The 16,433-nt window shown below is 48.7% G+C and overlaps 1 protein-coding gene and 1 non-coding gene across 2 annotated transcripts in view; one reads left to right on the forward strand and one right to left on the reverse strand.

Moving 5' to 3' along the window:
* GLDN (gliomedin) overlaps nt 1-16,433 on the reverse strand; it is a 63,130-nt gene that overhangs the window by 5,976 nt on the left and 40,721 nt on the right. The window contains exons 4-9 of the mRNA XM_027067246.2: nt 16,221-16,328; nt 7,486-7,623; nt 5,347-5,484; nt 2,500-2,583; nt 2,277-2,402; nt 1,115-1,265 (exon numbers count right to left, since the gene is read on the reverse strand). Coding sequence (XP_026923047.1) covers nt 1,115-1,265; nt 2,277-2,402; nt 2,500-2,583; nt 5,347-5,484; nt 7,486-7,623; nt 16,221-16,328 — 745 coding nt within the window. The remainder of the gene's footprint in view (nt 1-1,114; nt 1,266-2,276; nt 2,403-2,499; nt 2,584-5,346; nt 5,485-7,485; nt 7,624-16,220; nt 16,329-16,433) is intronic.
* On the forward strand, nt 9,672-9,756 carry TRNAQ-UUG (transfer RNA glutamine (anticodon UUG)). Its single transcript has one exon. It is a non-coding gene; the product is annotated as a tRNA-Gln (tRNA).

A 16,433-nucleotide genomic window follows, 5' to 3' on the forward strand; every position in this document is an offset into this window, starting at 1 on the left:
ATGTGTCTGGGGAGTACTGGCTTCTGAACAGGAGGTGGGTTGGTTGTTGTTTGCTGTTAACACAAGACTCTGCCCAATGAGGTAGCCAAGGAGATATGGAAATGATGGGGAGGCCTGGGAGAGGGAGATGAGAGGGGGAGGAGGAGATGCTTCCAGCCACAGCTGACATGTGTCCCACCCCCATCCTCACCCACACTCAATGCCAGCAAGGTTGTTGCGACTGGACCTCACCAAGTGGAGGAGGGCTGTGAGGGCAAGGGAAGAGGGACCCAGCCCTCTCTCAGGTCCTTATCTCTTGTTTTGGATGACTAGGACCATGGCTTTCATAATACTGGAATTATCTCAGATAAGGGTACAGCTGGAGGGCTGCAGACCACAGGAGGTGGTGTCTTGTCTGAGGCCATGGAGTGAGTAGGAGAAGTTGGAACCTGACTTGAGCTCCCTACTCTCTTCATTTCCCAAGATGCCCTGCCTCGGCCCAAAACCTGATTTCTTCTTGAGCCACAAAGACAAAATTTTAGCAATTCTTTTGGGGAGTCAGGAAGACATGGCTGCCACCCCGAGCACAGCTTACCCAGGTGACCACTTTCCTTCCCCTTGGTAAGCAGAGAGGAAGACAGGTGGCCTGGCAAGGGCTCCATCAAGATGACAGATCAATCTGAATGCAAAGTTCCCTGGCTTTGCACTGTCATCCTTAGTCTTCAATGATCTCAGCTGGGACATGAAATTCTTCACACCCAAAGTTTTTCAGAAACTTTGAGTGTGTGTGAACCTTCCTGGCTAGGGAGAGCTAGGTTCTGGCTGCTTCTTTTCTCAAAGGATGACAAAGCTGCAGCCCTAATCACACCAGGTCTACTTCTCTCTGGCTCTGACCTTAGTCTTGGTGTCCCAAGCAGCAATGTTGCAGATCCCAGGTCAGGGCTGGGTCATGGGGCTCACTCACTGTTTCCTGTGGTTCAGTCAGAAAACCCTGACTGACCTCTGTGTGCCAGGCTCTGGGGACAGGAAGATGATGGCACCACAGTCCCAAACCCTAAGTAGCTCTCAGATTACTAAAGCACCACACAGGTGCTGTCTGGGATGCGGAAAGACAGCTGTGACCCAAATGACTCACCTCACTATGGTGTTGGAGCCTCCTTTGTGGTAGTAGAGACAGTTGTTGTGAACGGCATGCCCGCAGCCATGGAAATAATATGGGAGATGCACGAGAGTGTAACTGCCATTCAACAGGGAGGGTTGGTCTTTGAATTCCTTCACCCTGATGCCTGCAGGGGGAAAGCCAGGGAGAGGCAATCACAGCTTGGGAGTGAGTCAGGGGAGAGAGTTAGAAAGAGGGAACTTGAGAGTGAGGTGTCCTGCAAGGGTTCATGTCCAGGTTAGAGTCTCAGACTCCCAAACTCAAAGTCCAGTTTTCTTCTCTGGATTCTTAAACCATGCTTCAAAGGTAGGAGCCACAGAGTTGGTTTTACTCCTCCTAGGAAAACTGTATCACTCCCTCCCAGCATACCCTAGATTGTTTATAAAATCTATCAGACCGATATAGGCCTGTACTGGGAATAGCAAACACTTGGCACTTGGGCAGTCACCTCCTGCCTCCTCCTGCCACTGCTAATTCACAGTGTTCCTCTTTCCTTCTGAGCCAGCGTCCTTCTTGGCTGGCAACCCACGCAGTCACTACCCGCTGATCACTTGGCCCTGATGAAATGAAGCAGAGTGTCTCAGCTATCGCTCTGACCAGTGAATATGGTCAGACCCCTTCTGGAATGAGGCTACTGCTACCCTCACTGGCAATCCCTGACCACGTCCCTCTGGGGCAGTATAACTAGGGTCATGCTTAGATGCAGTGTGTCTGCAAGATGGCACTTCACCTTCTCCCCTGGGCTCTCTGTCCAACAGATATCTGAGAAAGATGGCCAAAAGTACTCTCCTTAAAGAAAGATGGACAGTGCACAAGAATTTGTCTGATATTTCTTCCACATTATGGTTTGGGGCTTTTTAAGACTGGAGTCATAATGATATTTGCTTCCTTCTGGATAAGCTAAGTTGGGAATACCCCGGTCATGTCCTTGTGACCTGAACTGCAAGGCTTGTCACCAGTGTGCTCAACTGAGAAAAGTGTTCTGCCCACTCATTTGTGCTGTCTGAAATAAAGGGCAGTTCTGTGACACCAGTCAGCAGGGATTTCAGACACACAGAGATAGAAGAAGCTTGAAGGCAGGCAACAGATTAAAGGCACAACTACCACAATGATGTGGGTCATTGTCAAGTGAAGGTACCTGAGAAATGTTCAGTCACCCAGATCCGCTCATCACTCTTGTTAGCAGACTCTCTTATCCAAGTCCCAAATGTCTCTTTAACTTTCAGTACTTGTGTTGGATTTCCAATGGAAGCGATCATGGATTCTGTCAAAAGAGGAGAAAGGAAAGTCATTCAACTACCAATTATGACTTTAAGACATCCAATTTCTGAATTTCAAAACAAGATGCTTTGCCTCTGCACCTGCTTGCGGAGAATGGTGTTGCCCACCTTTCTCATCAGCTTTTCCAACCAAGGTATCATCATTTGGTATGGCGCATGTCTCCCCTAAAACAACGACAATGGCAATGATCAGAGCCAATGCAGGCAGCGCAGTGAGACTCATGTAACTTTATTATTGGTGCTCTCCCCCACCTCATTCCAGACTCTAGTCCTATAAGCTTTCTTTATAATAGGTCTACCAAGTTTTTTGGTTGCTTGCTTTTAAGCAACGAGTCATATACTCCCAATTCCCCACCCTTGCCCCTCACCTCCACCACTTGGTGAGTTCCTAATACGCTTTCTAGGAGCACAGTTGCTAAAGTAATACAATCTCAAGAGGCTGTCAGTAAAAGGGAAAAAGTGGCCTGTCCAAGCCCTCAGAATTCTGGGGGGGGTGGTGGGGGGGGGTGGGAAGAGACTTACTGATAATTTCCTGGCCCCTCTGGGCAGGTGGTAGGTATCACTATCATGGATTGCATTTTCCAGGAAGGATTTTCACTTTCAGGGAGGATGATGGGTCCTCATGAGAGGGTGGCCCCCTTTACCCTGTCTTTCTGGATGCCAGAGGGAGGCATCACAGAAGAAGGAGCCCAGAGATGTTTGAACTCCCCCCCCACCACTTCCCACCTGTGTCTGCTTGAAGGTCTACGGGATGTAGGTCCTTGACAGGCGCCCAATTTATAGTTGGTTTGAAGCTATACCTAAGCAAGAAGCCATCAGGCCTGGGTTGTAATTGTTACTTTTAACAGATGGGCTTAATTTAGACCTTGGTGAAGAGGTGTCTGGGGGCAGCAGAAGTAGGACAGAGAAGGAGGGGAGGAATATACCAGTGTGAAGACAGGGAGTGGGTCGGCTGGGGAGAAGGACCTGGTCTGGGGCAGGCTGAGGCAAATCAGGCTTTCCAGAGAAGTTCAGGTCCACTTGCCTAGACAAATTCTAAGAGGTTCAAGTCACCTGTAGTTGCTAGATAGAAAGGATTACCTCCATTGTCCCAAGAGCAGCTCATGGAACAATCTGGAGAGATTTTTTTATTAGTAAAATAAAGGGCAGGACCTTCTGCAGTCTAAGCTTCTTTCTATCAGGATGAGCCTATATTTGCCTCGAGTCCTCCTGTCCCCTGATGAAAGAAGTTTTGGGGAATCTGTTATGATTCCCCGCTCCCCATGCAATTCTGCTGCCTCTGAGTTTCATCTGGACTTTCTACTAAGGAACTTGGGTTTCATACAGGAAAGGGACAGAGAGACCCTCCTGTTCTTCATCTAAAGAAAAGGCTCTCATTAATTCATGTTGTACCAGCCTGCTTCTAAAGCTGTGGGGGCGGGAGGGAGCTTAAAGAAATGGAATTGGAGCAGGAGAGAAGGCCAAGTTCAGATGCAAGATGCCTGGCAACAGAGGACTCATTTCTAGGAGGCCGAGTGGGAGATTATAGCCTCTCCTTTAAAGCAGTTTTCACAACTCTGAGGCCCAGCCCCTGCTCAGTAGGCAGGCCAGGCAGAGGCAGGTGTTGCTCCAGCACCCATGCCCTGGCTGACATAGTCTTTGGCAAATTGGGACTCTGCAAAAGCTCAAGTCAGATTCCCCCTTCTTCCAGGCGAAGGTTCCTGTTCAGCTCATTCTCCAAGGGCAGCTGAACAAAGGGCTGAAAATAACAGAGGGGGTGGTGCTGAGCCCCGGGCCGAGGGGGGCAGCTCGGCCCTGAGGCTGTGATTTCTAACTAACTGCTGGGCAGAATCATAATCAGGCTGCACTGACTGGGGGGTGGGGTGGGGGTGACATCTTTGAAAGCACTGATTTGCCCACTTTGACAGCTGATGTGTGCTCCCAAAAGCCTTCCTAAAAGACCAGGGCACCAAACAGAACTAAAGACCATGTAGGAAAGCAGCAGGGAAGCCCACAGCAAGTGTGAAAGAAACTCCAGTCGGTATCCTCCTCTCTGTTTGCCACTGACATGATGCCATCAAGTGGTGCCTTCTCGTGGCCTGACCAGGAGTCGGTCCCGGGTCACCACTCTGGGAAGAAGTTCTAGCATCATCTTAGAAGTATTTTCTATTTATATGGCCCTTGATTTCTAATTAGCTTTCAATCCTATGTCCACCTCTGTCACAGATTGGCCGACTGACAAGTCCTCTTGGCCTGCCAGAGATCAGGCGTCCCTTGCCCTGGGTTGGCTTAGTCTCAGTGTGTGGATTTCCATCTCTGAAAGGAAGATGCTCTAAGAGAAGGACTTTAGAGGCAGGCAGACATGGGTTTGAATCCAAGCTCTGTCACTTACTAATTGAGTGACATTGGGTAAGCTACAATAGCTCCTTAGCATTTCAGTTTTGTATCTAGAATTTGGTGGCAATACCGATTCCTGTATCATTTCATGAACCAAGTACTTAGCACTGTGCCCTGCACGTAGTTAGCACACAAAGCTTTGCGGTGGTGAGGGCAGAACTGTAGTACTGTGGGGAGTTAACCAATCTGAACCTCCCCCTCAACTCCCCAGCATCAGTCAAGCCCTTCACGTTCCCAGAGTAAATAGCTTAGCCTTTGAGACACTTTCAGGGGAAAAGGATGGTGAATTTGGCAAAGAAGAGGAATAGACTGGTGACAGATGAGGGGAGAGTGATGAGGGAAGGGTGTGGGACCCAATTCTAAACCTGCTACCAGTTCTCCCCTGGGGCAGACTGCCCAAGCCATTTGCATGTTGCAAGGGGGAATCTCTAGCTTTCGGCAGAATCTCCCTCTGTTTAAAAAATCTGGTTGCAAAGCCTGGGTAAAGACCGAGAGTTTGGGATCATTAGCTGAAGGGGCGGGTTCTCTGGGGCAGGGGCAGGGGCTAGTAACCTGGGCACTGGCCATTGAACATGTTTGGCTGCCGTAGGCCTTTAGATCTTCTGCTTCCAGGGGGTCCTGGGGGACCTGGAGGGCCTGGGGGCCCAGGTGGGCCAGGAGGGCCAGGTGGGCCTTGGTCACCTTTGGCACCTGGAGAGAGAGAAAGGGGTGCAGGGAGAGAGATTGATTCAAGAGCCATAAACAGAGATGGGTTTCTCCCAGGGGAATGAACAGCCCTGGGGAGGACTGATGAGCCCCCATTCCCAGGCATAACTGTATTCTAGCCCTGGCCATCCAAAGTCGAGAAAGTACCCATGGCAGATGTTGAGTTCCAACTATGTGCCAGGAACTGCACTAAGAAGTTTACACAACTCCCCCTCCATTGTTCTTCCCAACCATTCTGTGAGACAGTATTAGTAGCCCCTCAGTGACCTCAGTCTCAGGGAAGTTCAGTGCTTTGCCCACGGTCACAACTGGGAACAGGCCTACAACTTAACCTCAGGTATGTCTCACACCAAACCTCAAGCTCATGTCACTGGCCACAGTGAAGGATCTCAACCCTGACTGCTTATTAGAGTCACCTAGAGTCAGTCTAACACAATTCTACTGCTTGGACCCCATCCAGAACAGTTAGATCAAAATGGTGAGGAGATTGGTCATCTGTATTTTTTAAAACCTCCTAATATGCTGCCAGGTATGAGAAGCACTGCTCTGTGTGGTAGGAGAAATCAGGAGATCTTGTCCAGCATGTGACCTTGGGCAGGCAGCTTAACCCTCTGAGCCTGTTTCTTTACTTCCAGACTGAGTCTCATCCTCCCTGTCCTGCCCTGTGATAACCCACTGAGGTCACTAGCGTGAGTGGGCAAGCCCGGGCCACAGAGGCTAGAGGCAGGTCCAAGCCACTCAGAAAGGGGCAGAGATCTGTAGGCAGAGCAGACATGATCTGCCCTCATAGGCCTTGTCTGCTCTCTGACCAGGGAATACTCAGCTCTGCCTGATCTCTGGAATTGGGGTACACTCAGTGATGTTGCTTTTCTGAATGGTTTGTCATCACCCCTCACTTGTTCAGTAGTATAGGGGAGTGTGGTGTTCTGGATGTGTAGATTCCCATATAAGTGAAGTATAACACGATCTCGTATTTTCAAAGTTTATTCACAAATCTATGATCCTGTCAAAATACTTCTTAAATTATATATATTTTGCATAACAACTTCCCTGTGTATGAAACAAAGCATGCTAAACATAGCTTGAGCTTTCCTTGATGCTTTGGTCCTAGCACAGTGCCTGGCAAAGAGTAAGTGCTCAACAAATTTTGAGTGGCTAGATGGGTGACTGATTCAGGGTCATTATTCTTGAACATCTATCATCCTAGCTTCTTGAGGACAGATGTCCTGTCTTACTCATTTTCATATTCATATTCTCAGCTACTACCAAAGTCTCTAATTCATAAATGGTGTTCTTGGATATTCAAAAAGGTTTATTGACTACATTAATAGGATAGTTATGTCTCTGAAGTACTGTGCTTTTAAAATTCTTCTGCCCCTTCCTCGTTCATGCCCATCAGCTGTCACCACCACCACAATCTTTCCACCATGTGATTGTCCTTCTGGTTTGTTGTGCCTCTACCTCCCCACCCCACCCCAGATGCCATCCATCTGCTTTGAACCTGGGCTGGAAGCCAGAAAAAGAAGATCGGCAACCATGTCTGCCCAATTCTACATCCAAAAGCTGAGGATTAAGGTCTGAAGATGATCCTACCTCGATTGTGAAGAAAATGCCTGAGCTTTCTGTCAGTTTGTCCTCTGAGGTGTCTTAAATTGCTTGCTTACTTGTCTTATTCTATATTGTGCTAGGCTTAATAAATATTTGGAAAAAGGAAGCTCCTGTCATCCTAATTCAATCTAATCATGATGTTTAGACCTGAATTATCTAAACTGTTTATGCTGAGATCTCAGATTTGGTCTCACCAACCTTGGGGTAACATGCACAGTTTTTTCCTTCTTGGAAGCACAGCACTCTAAAACATGCTGCAAAGCAGATGGGCACACAAAGTAGAAAAGGAGAGAAAACCTGTGCTGCCTCTGTACTAAAAACCAGGCTGGTTTGTGGGCCTGATCACCCTGGGAGACAGCCCAAGTGCCAGCCACTTACCTGTGGGGAGCACATCATTGGACACATCCCCTTTGTCTCCTTTGTCCCCCTTTGGCCCTGGTGGGCCCTCATTTCCAGTCAAACCCAGCTCACCAGGGTCTCCCTTTTCCCCTGGAGTTCCTGTGGCTCCAGGTGGCCCTGAGGGGGGAAAAATAATTTATTAGCCTATAGCGCAAGAAACTCTGGTACACGACTTTGTGATATTGTACTTTGTATGTTTAAGATGAAGTGGCTTCAGTAGCCAAATGCAGAAGAGACTGTAACCATTTTAGGACAGCAGCATGATTATAAATTCATTGACAAATAGTATTTCCAGGTGGCTCTTCTGAATATTTTAGGGACATTTGCCTGAGCCAACAGGTTGAAGAGAGAGGAGTGGACCAGAAAGGGACAATCACAGCAAGGGCAGAAGGAAGGTAAGGCCTGATCAGAAGTTTGCCACGCAGGAAGAGTGGAGCACTCAGATGGGACTGTTCGGTGCTAGAAGGGTACGTGCATTACTTGGTTTATTCCTCACCACATACTGGAGTGGTGAGCTAGTAACATATCCTTACTGTCATTTCATAGAAGCTGGAACTCAGGCTTACAGTGGTTATCACTGATGCCACTAAGTGAGCAGGCAGAGATCTTCTGATTCCATCTCTGGTTCCTTTTCTGTGACACTTCAATGCAAAATGCTTTTAATCAAAATAGCAAAACAGGTAGAGTTGCTCTAGCACAAGCATGAAGAGGGATGATGATAGTGTGAACACGATGCTGTGTGTGAAATGTCTGCCTCTGTTCCTGGGGAGTCCTGACTATGGGAATTGCAGACCTGTCACTCACAGCTCAAAATAGGTAAGAATCTATGCAATGGCCCATCTCAGCACGGACTATGGAGAGTACAGCATTCTGATCCCTGAGAGAAAGGAAGCAAACTTGGTGCATAATATGATTACTATGCACTGCTGGCAGGTAGTTTCCAGATAGCAGCACCATTATTTGCATTGATCCTCCCTCCAGATTTTAAAATCTGGACCCACTTCCTACCAGCCCCATAGGATCCCAACAGAACTGTATCAAGAGGATCAGAGGATTAGGGATTGGAAGGCACCTCAGAGGTGACTCGGAGTAACCTCCCATCCTACCCTAAAAGCCCCTCTACACTATCTGATAGGCCCTTCTCAAAAGTCCTGTCAGCAATGGGGAAGTTATTACATCACATCATATCACAGATCGTACTGGAATACTCTGCATTGCCATCAAAGGCAGTATCCCCCCAAAACCTACAGCTGCAGTTCTTGGCACCTTTTCTTTATGCTGGGAAGTGATAAATGTTCAATGTGGTTTTTGCTCTTCCAGCTACGGACCGCCCCAAGGAAGACAGCAGTGTGCTCAAGAACCTTAAAGTACTGATCACTGTTAGACAACACAGTGAGCAGAGCAACGTCTGCTGGATTTCAACCAACCATAAAAACCACACCTGCACGAAAGCCATGAAATTCAGCTGTGGCAGAGGGAGTAGGAGGCGCCGGCTTGCTTGCCTCTGCCAGTGGTGATGTCGGGTGGGTATCATGCACTGGGACGCCCAATTCCCAGTGAAGAGCTGGGAACACAGTGGAAGAGGATGTGAACAAGAGTAGGGGCAGCCCTTCAGTTGTGGGCACTTGCTCTGCTATGGATTCTGTCACACAGATGGCAAACCAAGCCCACTGGGGGGTGGGGGGGAGGGCAAAGCTCATCATGCATCTCTCACAACAGCTCTGAAAACCCATGGTTCTGGGTCATCCCTGCCCACAGTCATTAGGACATCTTGCTGGAAAGTGGTTCACTCACTTAAGAAGAGCCCTTAATCAGTGACCTCTGCACACGAAGACGTCCTTTTGTCAGTATTTTAAATAGGCAATTTGGCACATTATCTGAAGGACACAAAAGACTAGAACGTTGCCATAGAGTCTGGCCAGCACATTGCACCAAGCGTAACTGATAACCTTCTAAAGGTTTCACATGACCCCAATTCAGCAATGCTCAGGGAAATGGTATTTTCTAGTTATTTCAGGGTTTTCTTTTTCAGGCATTTATTCAAAGAGCCTTACTGCATCAGCATCCAGTTTCCCCTTCTTTGCCTTTATTCCTTCCTTGTATGTCTTTTCTTTTCCTTCTCTAAAAGGTCACATATGAATCAGGAAAACGTTCATACTGGGGGCGCCTGGGTGGCTCAGTCGGTTGAGTGTCTGACTTTGGCTCAGGTCATGATCTCATGGTCTGTGGGTTCGAGCCCCGCGTCGGGCTCTGTGCTGAGGCTCAGAGCCTGTGCTCAGAGCCTGGAGCCTGCTTCGGATTCTGTGTCTCCCTCTCTCTCTGACCCTCCCCCGTTCATGCTCTGTCTCTCTCTCTCTCAAAAATAAACATTAAAAAAATTTAAAAAAAAAAAAAAAGAAAACATTCATACCGTAAGGCAGCTGTTGTAATGCTGCCCCCACAGGGGTGAGTACACAAAACCAAAGATCTTAAAGACCTCTGCTTAAGAATATATTTTGATTTGGGGCGACTGGGTAGCTCAGTCGGTTGAGCGTCTGACTTCGGCTCAGGTCATGATCTCACGGTTGGTGAGTTCGGGCCCCACATCAGGCTCTGTGCTGACAGCTTGGAGCCCGGAGCCTGTTCAGATTCTGTGTCTTTCTCTCTCTCTGCCCCTCCCCCACACACACCCTGTCTCTCTCTGCCTCTCAAAAATAAAGAAAACTTATTTTAAAAAATTTAAAAAAGAATGTATTTTGATTCTTAGCTGGGTGTGCATGATCATTTTTAAGTTTTCCTTCTGAAAGGGTGGGGGATGCTTTGTCTCTACACAGCGTTTCTCTTACAACCAATGCCTCCGACAAAGTTTCCTCTCGTCCCACCTTGGCCGTGCCCTGGCCATGCCACGTCAGGAGTACAGCACCACCTAACCGCATTCACCATCAGAGGCGCCGTGAGCGGCACTTTCCAGCCTGGCCAGCCTCAGCAGTGCACAGCAATGCTGTTCCACTGTGTAGCCTGGCCCCTGACATGGTGTGTCCCGTGATTTCTGGCGGGCTTGAGTCAGCACATTCTGCAGAGAAGAGAGGCCAGCTTCTTGCCTGACTCACATGCTGCAAGTGTCTCTCTGCTATTTTCCTTCTCCAGTGGTGCCCACGCAAAACAAACTGTCTCACCAGCTTTAGAGTTTGGGGTTGTGTGATGTCCCTGGGGTCAACGCCAGCATCTTCACGGCAGGGGGTGAGGGAGGACGGCTTATTTCTGGCAGAACCATCTGTCACTGACTGAGGCAGGGAGGCACAAGGGGGCCAGAGGGTGTCACAGGAAACCCAGTCCCAAGATGAAGAGGAGAGCATTTATTTCTGTTTTATGAGGATTCCATTTTTCAAGACGACAATGCAGTATTAACTCTTAATGAGAAAGTGAGAGACAGATGGAAAAAAAGAAAATGCTTGGTTTTGAGGCAAGAGAATGTCAGACTTCATCAAAGCTGTTAGTTGCAAAATTGACAACATTTAAGACCCTTTAGGTCTCTCTCTCCAAACCTCAGTCAGTGCTTTCACATGAATACTGGCATTTAAACTTAGATTTCCTTTTGGATTAAAATCAAGTTTTGGAAACAACAGCTAATACTAATATAGCACTTAGTATGTGTCAGGCCCTGTTCTAAGCACTACATATATATATATCTCATTTAATCTTATAAATGACATTATGAGGTTGATACTGCTATTGTCCCCATTTTACAGATGAGGACACTGGCACAGAGTGATTAAGCAACTTGCCCAAGGACACACAGCTAGTAAGTAGAAGACCAGGGCCCAAACCTGGCCCATGCCATCAGCTCCATGCTATTCCATCGTTGTTCAGCCAAGGGCAGAATCTGAGGGTTATCTCTGCTACTTCAGTCTCCTGGAAACAGTGGTTCTAGATCCCTTTCCTCTGGTTTCATCAGGTTTTTCATCTTCTCAAGAGCCTACGAGGCCCCCCGCTGCCTCCTGCAGACATGATCCTGCCTGGGTCCCCACTAGCATCCAGGGGCAGTCTCACTAATAGTCTCTCTGGGCTCAGTCTTCCTGTTCTCCCCATGCAACGCCCTCCCCAGCTCCGCTCTAATTACTTCTGAGATATTGATCACAGTTCTCTCTCTTGTTCCTTACACTTAGCCCTACTACACAACCCATTTTCTACACAGGGCCTTTTTGTCCATTGTTTGTGCAGGAAAGTTCAGCTTTCTCTTCTGGCAGTATTACCTGCTGTGCAGTAGAAAGCAGTCTTCAAATCCGAACAACCAGCTTTTGAGTATCTGCCGTGTGTAAGATACATCCTCTCTTTCAACTGGATGGGAAGCTATTATGGAGGAAGCTATGCTCTATTCTTCTCATTCATGCACACAACGTATGCATGCACGCCTGTATACTTCATTCATCAATTCTTTATTGAGCCTCACCTGGGCCTGGCAGAGAGCTGTGCCAAATAATAGAATACATAAGACATGGTTTCTCTTTCAGAGACAAGCACGGAAGAAGACTATTTAAAAACTGGAAACCATGTAGGACTTGTGGGAACCCACCCTCCTCAGTGTACAGGTGAGACCAAGGCAAGGCCCTATGGTACAGTGACCTGTCCAAGGCCTCAGAGCCAGTCGAGGACAGAGGCAGATGCTCCTGGGACTCATTCCACTGCACTCCTCTGCCTGAAAGCAGGGCAGGAAATAAGAGGCACAAAGCCAACTCTGTCTCCCTGCCAGGTTATTACGCACTGAACTGCATGTTCTTGCACGTGTCCTGCAGACTTCTTTGAAGGACTGGCCACCTCCTGGCCCTCACAGTAAGACTCGGCATTAGGCTCAGGCCCAAGGGGGTGAGCAGCCCTGTGTCCTTCAGTAATTAATGGCACAGCTCCCACTCTGTGGTACCTCTGGTGACGCCGCTCTCACAACTCGGGGCCACCCCCTCCATCCTGGAAGTTCAGTGTGGTCCTGTTTAAGAGGCAGGGTCCAGGAGTCAGAGAGACCTGGTTTCAGGTCCTGCCTCCTCCGATTCTTACCTTTTTGACATTGGACAAGTTATGCCTATTCGTTTCAACAATGACATTATTGCCCCACTTCTCCGGGTGTCCCAGGCCCTGGAGGTTAGGACTAAGCAGACAGACATGGCTTGACCGTCATGGACCTCACATTCTCCCTAGGGAATCAGATCATCGGTGCATTGACAAGCAAATGCAAGGAATTTTGGGGGAGGGATATGTGTTTTGAAAGAACAGGGAACGTGACTATGTTTGTGAGGCAGGGGCTAGACACAGAGGTCAGGGATGAACTGGAAGAAGGATGACACATGAGCTGACACCTGAACCAGGACTAGATGCAGGAATGGCAGGGAAAGGGTATTCCAGTCAGTGGGCACAGCAGTGCAAAGGTCCTGGGGCATGGGTGGGTTTGGCCTGTTGTAGAAACAGAAAGTAAGGCTTTTTCATCCGGAAAAATTATGGCCAACCCAAATATTCACCTCCTTAGGGTTGTTTTGAAGACCACATTAAGGTAAGTGAAGAGAGTACTTGGTAGCATGCCTGACAGTAAATACTACCTATTTGCATGCTTTGTTCAGAGGACCACTGCTAGAGGGTGTGGTCCAGCCTGAGTCCTGTCTCTGTGGAACACAGGCTCTTTTTCCTGTTTTTAGAAATAGCACTTGTTGTTCCCTCTTTCTGGAATGTGCACCCACTCCTCCTCTCTCCCACCCCTGCCTGGCAAACCACTATTGATCCTGGAATCACACTCTCAGCTGGAATCACAATCCTTCCTTCTCCATAGTCATGACCCTGGCCCAGTGGGTCACATCCTGTATGAGACCCTGTGGTGCCTTCCTGGGAGCTGACCAGGAGACCCAGACCACTGACTTGAAGGCTCTGGAAGGGCCTGATCTCTGCCTCCAGCCTCACCTCCCTGCACACGTCCCTTCCCCCAGCCACACCTGTTGGGCTGTGTACTGTAGGTGTGCACCACCCTCTGTGTGCTTTCTTCCTTCAAGTCTGACCTCAGACTTTACTTCCCTGACCCTCCCTCTTTGTATTCTATCTCTTCACACTCTGTTCTTTCCTTCAGATAGGCATCTCACATTGTGACTGCAGATGTATTTGATTATTGACTGGTAATTTTTTGCCTTCCCACCAAAGATGGAAAGTTCCAGAATAGGGGCTGCATCTGTTGTATTTCCCCTCTAGAACTGGGAACATGCTCAATAAATACTTGCTGACAGATGTCCCCACCCTCTCTTGCTATTCCTCTTGCTACTCAGTTCTGTCCTTGGCCTCCTTTGCTGTCTCCTCCCCTCCTGCTTGGTCTTCAGATGTTGTTGCTTCTCAGGGCTCAACCCAAGCCCTCCTCTCCTGTTAGCTCCCTCCAAAAGTGAGGGCACCCGTGCGCACATGCCCACTACTTCAGGTGACCCCTTTATGTATACCTCTAGACCCAGGGTCTCCTCTGACTATAGACCTGCCTGCATCTCCAAGGCCCCCTGACATCTCCGCCTGGGCATTTCAAGGCATCTCAGCACCTCCCATGCTGAGTTATGCTTGAATCTGAGTTGATACGGGTCTCCCCTCCTCAGGAAAGAGCAGTCATCAGGGACAGAGATCTCAGAGTCAGTTTGGTAGTCTCTCTCCCCTTTTCTCCTTATATCCACCCACCACCAGGTACTGCTGATTTCACCGCAGGATATCACTCACCTACACTGGTCTCCCCACACTCCGAGCTGCCGTCCCCTCTACCTACATACTGAGTAGCTTCTGAACTGTCTCTCTACTTCTGTCCTTGTTCTTCTCATGTGCTCTCCATGCAGGTGTTGTTTTAGAAAAGCAGGCCTGGTCTTGTCACTCTCTCCTCCTTGCAACCCCTCAGTGGCTTCTTGATGCCCTCAGAACAAAGTGCAGGCCCCCTGGCTAGCTGGTCTCTCCTCCTTGCAAGAGCACTGAGTGCCAGGTAGGAATGCCAACCCATCCCAGGCTAAAGATCAGCTTCAGGGCTCCAGCAGGATGACTGGGCCCTTGCACTGGAGTTCGGTGGTCCAGGTCAGAATCTGAGTTGGCCCACAGCTGAGCGGTACTTCCAACAACCTCTCCATAGAACCAGGCTCATCAAATAATCCTTGTGTTTGTACATCTAGGCTGGTGCTAGTCTCCCCTTCCCCTGGCCCTGGGCGAGAAGAACTGCCTGGGCCCTTAATGACTCAAGTTCTCTGCTCAACCTTAGTGTTCTCATTCTAACACTGCTGACCTCCAGAGGCCTCTCTTGCTGCGAGACAGCTGCAGAGAGGATCTGCGTCTTTGTTTAGAGTCCACGGGATCTCTGGGAAACCAAGGATTTGCCCAATGTCCACTGATACACAGACTCTGGCACCTCTCAGTGCTCCACTGGTGCCTCCTCCCTCCTCTCCCGTAGCCTCCATCAGCATAGCTGCCAGGGCGATCCTCTCCCAGTGAATCCGGGAAGGACTCTGCACTGCTGCAAATCCTCCCAGCTCAGTCTGAGTACGAACCACAGTCCTTGAGATGCCCAGGGTCAACTTGATTTGGCCGCTACCTCTCTGGCATCAACTCCACCGCATTCGCTTTGTATCCCTCTGTCCGGCCACCCTGGTCATCTTGCTGATCCTCAGACCCTGTGGGCACACCGGACTCACACACTCTGCTGGAATCCTCTCCCCCGCAGCCACCCCATGGCTCCCTCTTTCCCTTCCTCCAGGTGTTTGCTTAAAGGTCCCATCTATGGAGGCCTTACCTGGCCTCTCCATCTACAGTACCCCCCTCCCTCCCCACCACATACACACACTTGTCGGTCAATTTCCTTGCCACTGTGTTTTCTCTGTACCACTTAGCACCATGTAAGATGATACTGTCTACTTATTTATCTTGTTTGTTATCAATCTTCCCAGACTAGAATGTAAGTTTCATGAAGGTAAGGATCTTGTCAGCTTTTTCATTTCTGGATCTCCAGCACCTAGAATAGTACCTGCCATATAAATAGGTGTTATGTAAATGAATGAACTTGTTTTTTTTCATGGTTTCACTGGGTTGTGGGCTGCATATCAAGCATGCCTCTTCAAAGCCAGGGATCTGTAAACCTTTTTGAACATCACTCTTTTGCCACCTGCTCTGTACCCAATACTAGCATGGTGGTCTCCTCCCCCTCATAGTTGGCCCTCAGAATGCTCAGAGCTGAATCCTCAGGATTGGATTACATTTATGGGGCCTTTCTGGGATAAACAAAATGTCTGTACACTGATAGCCATCGTTATTCAACACTGATTCTCATTTATAATTATGATTATTATCAACACGTAAGGATCGATTCTGTTCTGCAATTAAAGCTGTAATGGCTGGCCTTCTGCGGACTGAGCTGCCTTGGACCCTGTGGGCCATCAGCCATCACACAGCCCAGGGAGTGTCCCTGGGCTGCCCCTGCCCCTGGCATCTGTCAGTCTGCATCAGAGCAGGCAGAAGAGCGGGAGTCAGTTCCCAGGGAGGCTGCTCTCCAGTTGGATATAAACCTTTGTTAGGGATGCACTAAAAAGAATGCTCTTGGCACCTCAGCTCATAGTTTCCAGGCAAGAATTAAACCAGTTCTGCATGCAAAGATGTAACAGTTTCCTCCCACTACATCCAGCTTTGGCCCATCCAAAAAGCAATAATTGAGACAAGTAACAAGGAAAAATTAACTAGGAAAGTTGCCAAAATACCCATTTTTCCTCTTTTTCCAGTTGCTCCTTTTTCTCCTTTTGGGCCCTGGGGACCAGGCTGTCCATCTGATCCATTGTGTCCTGGTAACCCACCAACTCCCGGAGGTCCTGCGTCAAAACATGGGAAACAAGAACATTTAAAAAAGTCTTCACTGGGGTTAACATGGTTTCCTTGAGCCAGTGAAACTGGACAGGTGATGCCTCTTCCAGATC

The sequence above is a fragment of the Acinonyx jubatus genome, chromosome B3, assembly GCF_027475565.1.
Source record: "Acinonyx jubatus isolate Ajub_Pintada_27869175 chromosome B3, VMU_Ajub_asm_v1.0, whole genome shotgun sequence".
NCBI classification, from domain to species: Eukaryota; Metazoa; Chordata; class Mammalia; order Carnivora; family Felidae; genus Acinonyx; species Acinonyx jubatus.